We start from the raw sequence: 13,101 nt of genomic DNA on the forward strand, positions 1-13,101 counted from the left end.
CAGCTGTGATTTTCAACAACGCTATGCTGTCTCAAATTAAAAAAAGAATAGAGAAAGAAGACACCCGGTTTAAAGAGCCATAAAAACATTAAAGCGTTGATCCGGAGTCTGCTGTCTTCTTTTTCTTTTTCAACGCAGTTTCATCTGGAACGCAGTTATCCGATTTGAAAATCTCGGATCGAAAAATACCGAAGCACAGCAAGGTGTGACATCTTTTCCCGAGGCACGTTGGACCAAATACCCCAATACGCAATCAGTAGTCGTTTCGTTTTCACGCGCCCGTCGTGTGGCTGTTTTCCGCGTCGCGCGAACGACGGAGAAAATTCCAGGAAAGCAGAAAAAGAAAACCCCAGCGCCTGCAGCGCCGGTGACACCCCTAGCGACTTTTCCCGAAGCATTTCCCGGGCCTTCCCGACCCCCCCCTCCGTTCCCTGCTGCAACCAAGGCAACCAGGGTCACAGGCATGCGCGGCCATGTATCCGTGCGTGCTCGCATCTGAAGATATGGTGGAAAGATTGAGAAGATGCGACTGATGCCGATGGGAGCAACCTATGAGTGCAAATGTTGGCTCTAGGCTCGAACTTTCCGTTTGATTCGTCTTTTCACCGGCAAGTCAACCCCCTAGAGCACTGCGCACAACGCTCTCCTCTAGTTTGAACTCGTCAATATGCTAGGGTGCCTTGGCAGGTTCTTCGTTTACGCCTAAAACGGTAGCCTGTTGACTTAAGGCACTGACGTCGTCGCTAATCTTTAGTGATGTTTTGTTTCCTAGCCATGTTCTGCACGTTTTACTGCGCCTAGACGTGCGTCAGTCACATCTGCCTAGCGCTTGGCCGTAGCCTTGAAGCGCATCGAGGGCTGCTATGAAGAGAGACATCCTGCAGACCCGCTGTGCTCACCTCTTGGGAGTATGCCAGGTTTGTGGATTTTCATACCAGCTCGCTCATTTTGGTGTAGGTAATAGCGTTATGACATTGTGCAGGTCAACTGGCCTTCAATTGCGTTAAGAAACTGATTTTACTGGTGAGGTCAGTTGTCTTTGAACCTAAAAGCAAGGTGTGTTTACAAGCGAAATTGCCCAATTCTTTTTATTATTGTGATAGTTCTTTTCATGTTTCTAAGTCGCATTTTCATTCTTTCTTGTTTGTGCTTACTGTTGGCGGCTGGTGCGCGCTGCGAAGCGCGCATGATTAGTGTCTGTGGAAGCGTCTTTATAAACATTCGCGGTCCTGCGCATCACTCAGCATATTGCGGAGCGTTGCAGAGGAATCGCGTGGTTCGGTAATTTTGTGCGTACCTTTCCAGGTACTTGTCGACTGCGGTGTGAAGACCACGAAAGGTGGTGAATGGAGCCGCCAAAATGGGTGGAGTCTGCCCCTGCATCCGCTGCAGCTTGTGGCCTGGTTTTTTCTCGCATACTTTTTGGTCATGTATTTTGCTGTGCTCGTGCCCAGCTGTCCAGCCGGAGGCTGGCAGATTGGCCTGTCACTTGTATCCTTTAAAACGTTTATTGTCTTGGTGTATTCAGAAGTGTCCTCGCAATTTGCATGGAACAAATTTACTGGACATGAAAAAAAAGCTGTACATTCTCAATAGAACACTCGTTGTATGTGCTGGTTACCATATACTTGTGGAGCTGCTCGTCAATTACGTATTCTGCTGTTTTAGTATAATTTTCCTAACCATGTTTCACTTTTTGTAATCAGTGCACGATTCGACACTAGAAATTTTTAGATCTACAACAGAATGATCTAAAACGAATTTAGATGTTCAAAAGAATGCAAAGAGAGCACAGAACGATGCAAAGGGCTTACAATGGAATTAGGGCTTTTGTGATGCTACTTGTAAACACCATGATGAATTCCATTGTGTTTCCTTGACATTTATGTCAGGTGAATGCAGCTGTTGGCATTGTTCATGTAGTTTCCCACATTCTGAGTGTTACCATCGACCCAGCAGATGCCAATGTGCGGGCTAAAAACATTAAGGGTCCACTTCCTCAATTTGATCGAAGCAAGCATGCACATGTGATTGAGAATCAGTTCTGCTACATCTGTGAAGTCAAAGTGTAAGTATGAGGTCTTTATATTTGAAGCGATGAGTGTAATGAAACAAGGAGTGACATTCCTTTTTTCATGCACACTCTCATTGCTTCTTCTGCATTGGGATAACCTGTTCTGCATATTGCACAGTGAAAAATGTGAAAAGGAAAGTTTTTTTTTCATGTTCACATTTCGTTTCATTATACTACATCATTAGGCATCAAAAAAAGCTAATATATATTGAAACACTGTTCATTTTGTACTTATTGATTGAAGGTAGCACCACATACTCTGTTTTAGTGGGATGTATAATTATGCTGTTCTTTTTTTCTGCATTATGAACTGATTTCTTAATGCTGTTATGAAGCCTGTGTCAGCAAAGTGGTATCATAAAAAAAGAACTAACATGGTATCATCTGCTCTTGAGTGCTCATTAGGAGACGTTAGTAAGCTGGGCAAGTCATTTATGCAAATTAAAAGCAATTGCAGGCTAAAAGTTTAGACCTTGCAGAGCTCCAGTATTAGCTATTTTATTATTGGGCATGTTACTCTGGATGTGCTGACTCTTTATTCTGAAGAAGGTTAATTCTGATTAAAACATTGATTCTTATTGGGGCCATTATTCTGTAAAAGTGAAGCTTATGTGAAAAATATATCGTGGTTAATTGAGTTGAAGGATTCAGTGAAATCAATAAAATGACTAACTTTCCTGTGTATTTAGCAAAGTGCTACATTAGGCAAGTTAATGCAAAGCTAAACAAGGTTTCAACAAAAGTTGAAATTTGGAATTGGCACTATTTACATCTCCTTTTTTTCTCTATATTTGCTTTACGTTTCACCACATTACCTTGTTGGCTATGTTTATATGTCTTAATTTGTAAGATGAATCATGGCATTGTCAATTAAGTATCAGTGAGGAAAACCTACTTCTCTATATTCGTTAACAAGTTAGAGTATGTAATTTTGAATGTTATGTTCAGTATTCAGCCTTACTAAAAACGTTGGTAAAAAAGCTTTAGAAACATCAATACATATATGCTTTACCATTTTTGAAAGTGCTGGTAGTCATGCTTCCTTTAATTATATTGTTGAAAACAGCAATATTAGGTTAAGGACATGTCATAATTTTAACCAGAACTTTATTTTGTGCATAAACGTTATCAAGGCCAGGAATTCAGCAATTAAAATTACGGATTTTGTTGTACACCTTGGTTGGTGATCTTGGGAACAAAAATAAGGAAAGAGTCATCATATCACAAAGGGAAGTAATGTGTAGATTGTAGAGAAGAAAAAAACAGTCACAGTCACAAATTGGAATATTATACGAATTATGGCAAGCATCTTTATGAGCAATATTAATTCTAGTAAACATGAACTTGCTAAGCAAGCAGGTGTTCTGCGGCAAGGCCAGACCCAGTTGATCAAAGAAACTCGGTGACCCCTGCAAGCCGCGTATAGAATGGTAGTGTTGACGACAAGTGGCTGCAGTGAGCAGTGCATTTTAGGTCGCTAAGCATAAGATGGCTTGCACATGACGTAAGACATGCAGCATCCCACTGTACTGGTGCTCCAATGTGGTGGCTATCAGATGATGTCACTATATTGTATTCATTGCCACAGAATGCTGCCAGTGTGTGTGCAAGAATTTACAGCAGAGCCACTGCGCCTGACCAAAACAAATGCAACTTTGCGATGTTGCTGGTCCTCCAACAAGCGAGTGGCGAGAACACACCATACATGAAGTTATCAGTCTTCGTTGCTTATCGCTTTGCAGGTTGCTTTCAAGGTAGGGCCCGCCAGGCCGCACTACATTGTGCCCTAAGCGCTTCGCACCATCTTGCGGGCAGTTAGTAAGCGAGCGTCTGCGATGCTGAAGGAGCTGAACTAGTCGAGAGATGCACGCATCGCCAACTCTAAAGGATGTCTATAAACAGCTTGCCGTTTGCACAGGGGAGCATGTATGTGCTCATGGCTGAATTGTCTAAGGTGTCTCGTCGCGTTGCAAAGGGTTGATGGCTTGATTGATTGTGCGGTTGTTCACCTGTGACGGATTTTCTTAAGGATCATTTTTTTGTATGGTGCACAGTGCTGTATATATATATATATAGACACAACCTAACAGCAGGTTATGCCGGATATTTTATGTATTAATAATACTGTAATACGAAGATGACGCTCACAGTGATGTTGATTATAAATAGGTGAAGAGGATGAAGGAAGAATATTGTGCTCACAATACTTGCTTTCCTGTTCAGAAACAAAGTTAACATTATGGCATTGCTTGCTTGATATGCTACCCATTGTTGGTTTGTGATTTTCATAGTGACTCTTTTGAACTATTTGCAAATACTTCACATTGTTACAGTATTCCTTACAGCATTCTATACCGAAGTTTAATTAATTAAATGACTATTTTTTTATTTTTAAAATAAATGATTGTCATTTTTATTCAGGGTTTGCTGTGAAGCAGGGTTTAAAAAGGATATTGTGGCAATGTGTAACCTGTGTGGCGGTATATGGTAATTTTTAATGATGCCTAAAAATAAGGAAATCCAGCATTATTCTGGGTTATCGTAAGATGAAGCGCCTACAATGAATATCGTGCCAATCAGTTGTCATTGCTCCTCCAAATTGAGAAAGCAATCTTAGAAGGTTAAACTATGATGACAAGATTAACACAACAGCACTAGTGTATCTTGTGAGCTGCTGTTTTCGTTGTCTGGAGGAGTGGTGACATGCACAATGGTGTCGCTCACTGCTTCCTGAACATACCAAGCAGCTATCCATCCTTCATGACAACATTAAATAACTGCATATGTTGTACTGTCAATCAGTAGTGTTGTAAAATGCATGAATTTCCTGTATGTTATTTGCTATACAGCACACTTACTTTTTTCACGTCTGGTTAGTGATTTTTTTTTTTTTGCGAAATCTGTAGTTGCACTTCGAAGTTGAAAGTTTGTTATCCTCACACCCCTAATAAGGGTCAGTAATTTCAGCTTGTGTTATAATGAAGGCCTCAGTACAGGACAATGAGAACTTTTTTTTAATTGATAGATGCTGATGTGGGTGTATTGGTAAAAAAAAGCTGAAGCAGATGTAACACTCGCAGTTCAGGGTTAATGAGCTTTCCTAGTAGACGTGCATCTTCTGTGAATGCACAGTGCTGTAAAAAAAGCCTCTTTTCATTCAGCATGTATAGTAGCCTGACTTGGTTACATTGTATACAAGTACCATACTGCACATGCGTGCAATAACAAAAAATAGAGGGGAAGCTGATGAGAGTTCATGTATCTCATTTGTATAGTTGTGGGAGCATTTTAATTTGGTTTCAGAAGGTATTTGAGAATGAAATTGGCACACGGTCTTGCTCCTTTATGAGTGAAAAATCTGCTTATGAAAAGCATGTGATGCCAGCAATGAAACCAACGCTTATTTTGCAGCTTCAGTATGCATCACTGCAAATATAAAGGCCTTTGGTGTAAAACTATCCCATATATATCAGGATCATTGATTAGGCACTATAACAGCTTGCACTATGACAGCTTACAACATATTTCGTTACCATTCACATTTCTGTTTCATGTCTTTAATTGTTGCTTCTTTTCTTTTCCAAATTATTGAGTTGCCACAGTCACATTTGCCAGATAATTAACTCTCTAACTCTTTATAATAGGGGGAACCGGTCGAAACACTGCAGCAGTTGCAACAAGTGCATCGAAAAATTTGATCATCATTGCAAATGGCTGAACAACTGTGTTGGATCAAGAAACTACAAGTGAGTAGACTGCAGGAATAGGTGCTTCATAAAATTACCAGCACCTTTTAATTTGCTAGCTGTATGCATGGTGCACTTCTTGTGTGATGAATCTAATGCATCATAGTTTTTATTCTTTTTCACCTTCTGGATAGGTGAGCCAGGCCCGTAGCCAGGAATTTTTTTCGGGGTGGAACTTGCCGAAAACCTCAACTTTTTGAGAAAAACACCTATTATTATTATTTATTTTTGGTAAAAACACATCACCAAAATTTCGGGGGGGGGGGGGGGGGAGCGGCTCCCCCCTGGCTACAGGCCTGAGGGGAGCCTCAGGCCTGTAGTGCCTGAGGCTAGTGCCTTGTGATATTGAGCACATGAACATGCCCCCCCTCCCCCCCAAACACACACACAATTTAACCCTTTCACTGTTGCTCCCGAGATAACTCTGGTATTTACCCTCATGCAACTTTCTGTCACTCTCAAGTACGTCTACCTGTTTCGGGGTTTCTGTGCACTCTCTGTCTCACCAAAAGCAACTAGTTCTCTATATTACATTGAATAATTGTTGCACCATCTATGGAGAAGTCATATGGATTAGATGCGTAAAAAGAACCTGTCAATGAAATTTTTTACTGTATAGAGGACAAATGTCTCAGTGCTCTGTTGCCCTGTCATCAGGGGCGTAGCCAAGGGGGGGGGGGGTTGGGGGGGTTCAACCCCCCCCCCCCCCCGAACTTTTTCAGTTTTGCTTGCGTATATAGGCACGCACACATACAAACGCACGCACGAATATACATAAAGTATGGTTGACCCCCCCCCCCCCCCCTCGAAAAAAATTTCTGGCTACGCCCCTGCCTGTCATGTAAGGGCAACCATGGCAAAGCAGTGGGCAAGTCTACTTGTGGTTGTCAGAGATTTATGAACTTTTGATTGATTTTACATTGGAAGATATCGGTGACAGAGAACCAGTTTTCATACAGAGTAATATATAGCCTGAACTAACGTGCTGAGAACAAAAGAAGAAGACAACCGGGGCAGAGGACTGTAAGGACAGCCATACCTACAACCAATGTGGCAGTTCTGTTCATGTAAACCATGGGAAATATTGTTCGCATTGTCTACCAAAACGGATGTCAAGTAGTGCTGTGTGAAAAGTAAGATTTGTAATCTAAAGCCCATTTTGTTATGAAAAATGACTTACAAAAACATGATACTCACTGTTCAGTATGGAATCTTTTTATATGGCTGGATGCAGGTGCACATTGCACTTCTAAAAACAGTAAAATGGGAAAGAACGAGAGAAGGGGAATTTTTTCGAGGGAGTTAGTTCTTTGTCAAACATAATCAAGTGAACTCAACAGACAATTAGGCCGAGGAAAGCAAAGGGAAATTAATTGTGCTAAACGGCAGTGTAATAATTATGACGTAAATTGAAATGCATTAAAGCAGGCGAAAAATCACCCTTTCCACAGGCGGAAAGGGTGACGACTTCACTTATGGTGCTGAAGAAGCCCCGCAGCTTGCACACATACGTATTAGTTGGCAGCAGGACTGTAACTCAAGCCACTATAATCTTCACCACTGAGCAGTATTCTGCAAGCCCAGCAAAGGGTCCGAGTCTGGACTCACAACCTCTCAGAGAAACTGCGAAGGTGGCAAAGATGTTTTTCGACATGCCATTGGTGTTAACTGTGAGGTTGTTTTTGTTAGATCGCATTACTCCAAGCATCGATGGCATGCACCAAAGGTTGTGTGCGTTGTTTGTGTGAAGCACAACCTTTCTGAATGAATTTACTGTGCATCAAGCATGTGCAGATCCTGACGCCTTGACTATTGCGTGCGAGGCCCACCACTGGAAGAGCTGGCGCCACCGTCGGCGTGACGTGCTAGGCAGGATCAGCAAGGGAGCATGCTCTGCTTTGGTTGCATCAGAGTCCTTCAATGCTTTTTCTGGTCACAAAACTCAGCCCGCAGTTTCATACAGGGACAGAGGCGGCCGCTAGGGTCGCCGCGCTCAACGCAGGTGCATTCGTGCACACGCGCTGCACTCGGCTGAATGCTGTGGCGGTTTGGGGCAATCGTTTAACCTGCACCAAACCGCAATGTTTCAACTACCACTCATACTTCACCTGACATACGATGTGTTAGTCGTATACGAGTGTAAAAAACTTACTTTCGCGTTTTTTTTTTTTTTTTTATATATATCAAGGCTGCGATGGACACAGTCGTGCCAACGCAGCAATATTAGCTGTATATGTTGTTCCAGCGAGGTTCCTTACCTCGGGCAGTAGAACAAGAGAGTATTTATTCAGGCACGGGATATTTACCTAGACTTGTTACGCTGCACAAGCCTTACAAACCCACCAGCTCGCAAACTAAAGTCTCGTAACGGGAGTTGAGACAGCACCGATCGCGCTATTTACAATCAGGCCGTCTACGCCGCGGATTTAAATACAGCCGCATTACAAAAAAGAAAAGCTCTACATTCCTGTGTTTACAGTTTATAAAAGATAACTTCACTGCACTGCAGCCTACCTCATAGAGCTTTGGCAACACTTGAAATCGGGAGTGACGAAGCTTTTGCAAGGTATAACGTCCGTGTGCCGTCTGAACACCAGCTGATCTCTAGGACCTAATCTAACCTTAACTCCGAGTTTCTAACCACGTTTTGTCCATTTTCTACGAGTAACTTTGACAATTTCATGTTACGTGGACATTGCACGAGCGAAAATGTGTCGCACTTTACATTGTGCAGCGTCGCAAAGGCACTCGGGTATCTCGAATCTTCGCACTCGTGGCACCTTCACAAATCACAACGTGCGTTACTTTGACTGCTTAGATGGACTACGTCTGCACTGCGTGATGCAACGATTTTCTTAATGAAGACTGCACAGGGGAGACTTGATTAACTGAAACAAAACTGCGTTTCGCTAATCTAGAGAAAGTAAGCACATGTGTTCATAAGCAGAGCTCTGTTGTGCTTTCGAATTATTCAGAACGCAGAAAACGTAACACGGGGCAAAATAATCACAAACGTATCAAGCTGAGGAAACACTAATGCCATTTGCGTCCATACTTCCCTATAATTGCTTATTTCAATGCACATGTTTGAGAACATCCCACTGTCGAGCCACTAATTTACAGTAAAAAATGCTACAATTGAAAGAGAAAGATAGAAAAACTTTTATTGGAAAAATACCTCGGAAAACAGAAAGCTACGAGCGACAGTTTCCTAGCGTCGGGAAACTCTCTGCATGGCCAGCACATGGAGGGAGCAAGCTAATGCAAAAAGCAAGGAAAACACTGAAGTACAATATAAAAATTTAAAAAAAATTAGCTTAGTTGACATTCAGTCAATAAAAATAGAAAAAAAATGCTTTTTTTAACAATGGCAAACAAGGAAACAACGCAAAGCATTTAATAAGCTGGAAAGAAGCTAAAAAACTATTCTAAAAAGACAGGGAGTGCAAACACGGACACAAGAAAGAAGTCACGACACCACATACGACGTTTGTGGCGGCGTGACTTCTTTCTTGTGCTCGTGTTTGCACGCTGTGTCTTTTTAGAACGAATGCTTACCAACTAGCTCAGCTCTCTGGTATTCTAAAAAACTAGCAAGCTGCGAAAGAAACAGCGCCGACCCGTAACTTTGCCTTCTCGCGTTGCAAAGACACATTTTTTCCATTAACTATGAAGTCGTCCGTTCGAATAACGTCAGTGGCGTCAAAATGTTTCTCACACACTCTAACATGTTCAGAATAGAAGGTCCAGCTTCCTGTCGCGGTATTGTACGTCTCTCTTCATCCCTCAGCAAACTAAACAATGACACCTTTCCGCTCGTCCCTCTGTACCCCGAGCGAAAAAACTCCATACACAGCAAGTCTTTGGCATCATCACTTGCGTACACCATCCGTGTCCTCGCACACATTTCTCACACCCATCAGTCACACAAATTAAGAAACAACGAGGAAAACTGAACGCCCATGCCGCCGGATTCCTCAGTTTCCCAGCTTTCCCTACGCAGCAAAGCTCTCCTCAATGCCCCCCGCACGCTCCTAGCGCCGCCGCGCGGCAGCTGCGGTGACATAGCAAGCTCTCCCCACAGCGTTACGGAGGAGTTTCGTGACCAGAAAAGCATTGAAGGACTCTGGTTGCACTGACGTGCGCTGAACACGAAATCTTAGAATGCAAACTCACTCATGCAACCATTTGGGCACTTCAGCATAAAAATACTGGTTGACCCATTTGCCTTGTGATAAAAGTTCTTGGTGCTGAAGCTCATTGATATAAAAAATTTCCCAAGATGGAACAGAACTTGTTGCACATAGATTGTTATTTGGTGCATGCATTTGCAGAACCGACACAGATAGTCAGTGCCAGAGGCTCTTATAAAAAGAAAGCAATGCAGTGTACAAACAAAACTTCATACAAGGATGGTACTTAGACAAGTGATAGAGATGATAGCTTATCACACATGTAGTGGCATTTGTCAGTACATACTACTGTATTAAACTCTTCTTGCACCTCAATGAAACTTTCTCAGTACTCTTGGTTGTGCCTATCATATATATATATATATATATATATAAGGTTGGTTGGTTTGTTGGGTTTAATGTCCCAGAGTGTCTAAATGGCTGACTGGGCTAGTTGGTGATTCATTCTGCTTGCTTGAAATGCGAGCGCTTAACGTAGACAAGGACGTAAAGAAATAACACACGGACAGGCACTTACTACCAACTGAAGGTTTAATGGGAAAAACGCCTGTCCATGTGTTATTTCTTTACGTGCTTGTCTACGTTAAGCGCTCGCATTTCAACCCAGAGTGTCTATCTAGTTAACTAAGTTGTCATGATATGTAGTATTCATAGATGTGCAAGTGGAAGTTTGGGTTCTGTGCATATTGCTTTCTGTGGATTTTGGGCTTCTATGTGGATGCGTTTTTTTCGTGTTAAACATGCAGTACTTATTTTTCTTCTCTTCAGATACTTTGCCGTATGTGTGGCCAGTGCTCTTATGGCCTGCCTTCTGACTTTCCTGGTCTCTGCTGGGCTTATTGTGGCATATTTTGCTAAAAGTGCTCTCTTTAACCACACTGCAGGTAAGTAAGGAATGAACACCTAGCTTATGTGACTGATAACAGTAAGTTGTACACAAGGTAACTAAAGCCATGAACAGAAACGGTATGTCTGACAGATGTATGTCTGCTTGTAGTCAACTTGCTGAAATTAAGCACCAAGAATGTGTATAAGAGTCCTCCATAAGGCTGGATCAACACAGAACTGCATCTTACGAGGGGCACCTCCCTTGGTGGCTGCTGAGTGTAAGGTAGTGGGTTCAGTTTCCTGCCATGGCCGCAGCATTTTTTTGGTTTCAGAATAAAAAGATGCCCATATATCAGACTACGCCAGGTGACCATAATTTATCCGGAGTTCTCTGCTACAGCATTCCTCACAGCATTCCTCATAATCATAGTGCTGTTTTGGCCCATAAAACCCCAGCATTTAACCAGTTTTTATTCCCATGAGGGACACTATACTGGAGGATTATGGATTAATTTGACCAACGGGAGACTTTTAATGTGTACTTGAACATGTGTATGTGGATATTTTTATATTCCATCCTCATTGGCATTAACAGTGAAGACTCACACTTGCAACCTTTTGCTCAGCAGCGAAATGCCATTGGGCACTAGAGCTACGACGCGAGGCATTCTTGCTGCAGTCATTTTAACATTGAAAGTTCGATCACAAGACGCCGATTCTCCTTATTAGCACTCGCATGGCTTGCACTCAGCCGTATTTTAGCACATTTTAGGGAGCATACTTCTGTATTTTGCTCCGTGAACTTTGTCTCTTGTAACCTAAAATCATTGCCTCTTGTCATTATGCTGGTCTCGCAGCTCGCATTTGACGGGTCAAAGCGTCCGCTATCCAGCCAGTTAACGGTCGAACACTGGTGAACATTTAAACAAAACTAACTTTAATTAGCAGGAACGTAGGTTACATTTCATTTAAAACATTCACAAGCACTCAGTTAGTCCCCGCAAAAAAGCAGCGCTGTTGGTCGGGCTGGTGGGGTGAGACTGCCGCAACCTTGTGTTTCTTCTTTCGTCGGCGGCGTTTTCTCTCTCTCCATGAACTGACAAAGACGACGCCGAGCTGCACTCTGATGGTCGCACATGTCGCCCGTTTAAAGTGGGTAACAAAAGAAGCAGGGTTCGGAGATAAGAAGGGACCCCCCAGTCGGGACATATGTGGGGAAAGGACGCTCCTTCGGTGGCACTTCACAGACAAACACAGCACATGGCCGCTCGCTTCAAGAGGGGACAGAACAGTCATCAATAAATCGCTTTGAGACCTTTGAAACAATACATTCTATCATCTCCTAGGCTCCTTCCAGAGATCCCATACAGCCTTTCTTGGGAAGTTTGCTTGTTTCGGTTGGTGTTTGTGTATTTGGTCTAAAAAGGCACTGAGCTACGGTAATTTGATTACCTAACCTCAATTTGCTATGTTAGAGGTTCACAGTTACGTCATTGTGCACTATTACGTTTTTTTTTTTTTGCAAGGCCCGTGTTTATGAAGCACAGGCCTTGCAATGTTCCTGATGACATTTGTCACTGCAAAAAAGTATCAGCCTTTGGCTCGCTGAACTTTTAGGGGGTAAATTGAGTAAGAAGTGTTGAGTAAATTGAGTAAGAATCAGTTGGAACTACCACTGCAAATCATTAGGCCATTTAAACATAATAATTAAAGATACAACCACTACATGCACCCATCATAGTTTCACAATATTTCGTGCCATTTCTTGGTGTTGTCGTTTATATTTAGTAACGTTTGCTTTAAATTTAATACCATTAGAAAGTGTATTATTTGTTCTACAGATTCGCACCATATATTAGAGTATTAATGTTTTTGTGTGGCAACAGAAAAATTGTTTATAGAGTACCCAAAAATGGCCTATTTTCCTGCAGACAGGAAAGTGTTAAGTAATTGGACACAACTTAAACCAAATGCAACAAGGCAAGCTCTTAGCACATTAGAAGCATGCATTACAGTCAGTGTTGTAGGCGTTACTGAAAAAAAGTAACTAAATAGATTAGCTTGTTACGCTAACAAAAAGGAATGCGTTACCGCCCTACGTTACCCCCCAAAACAGGTAACGCGTTACTGTTACCATTACAGAAAAAAGTAACGCATGTTACTTGCGCAGTTATGCCATGGCCAGAAATTTGAATCAGTGCGTTGTCGCTGCAGACACCCACAATAACAACGTTATAAAGTTCATGTTTTTATTTTACAT

The 13,101-nt window shown here is 42.2% G+C and overlaps 1 protein-coding gene across 2 annotated transcripts in view; it reads left to right on the plus strand.

Moving 5' to 3' along the window:
• The first annotated feature begins 442 nt into the window (after nt 1-442).
• LOC119378850 (palmitoyltransferase ZDHHC1) overlaps nt 443-13,101 on the plus strand; it is a 61,259-nt gene continuing 48,600 nt past the window's right edge. For both annotated transcript variants that reach the window (XM_037647888.1, XM_037647889.2), the window contains exons 1-5: nt 443-917; nt 1,306-1,491; nt 1,893-2,068; nt 5,719-5,820; nt 10,782-10,897. In XM_037647888.1, the coding sequence (XP_037503816.1) occupies nt 864-917; nt 1,306-1,491; nt 1,893-2,068; nt 5,719-5,820; nt 10,782-10,897 (634 nt within the window). In that variant the 5' untranslated portion in view covers nt 443-863. The remainder of the gene's footprint in view (nt 918-1,305; nt 1,492-1,892; nt 2,069-5,718; nt 5,821-10,781; nt 10,898-13,101) is intronic.

Source organism: Rhipicephalus sanguineus, chromosome 1, assembly GCF_013339695.2.
Source record: "Rhipicephalus sanguineus isolate Rsan-2018 chromosome 1, BIME_Rsan_1.4, whole genome shotgun sequence".
NCBI classification, from domain to species: domain Eukaryota; kingdom Metazoa; phylum Arthropoda; class Arachnida; order Ixodida; family Ixodidae; genus Rhipicephalus; species Rhipicephalus sanguineus.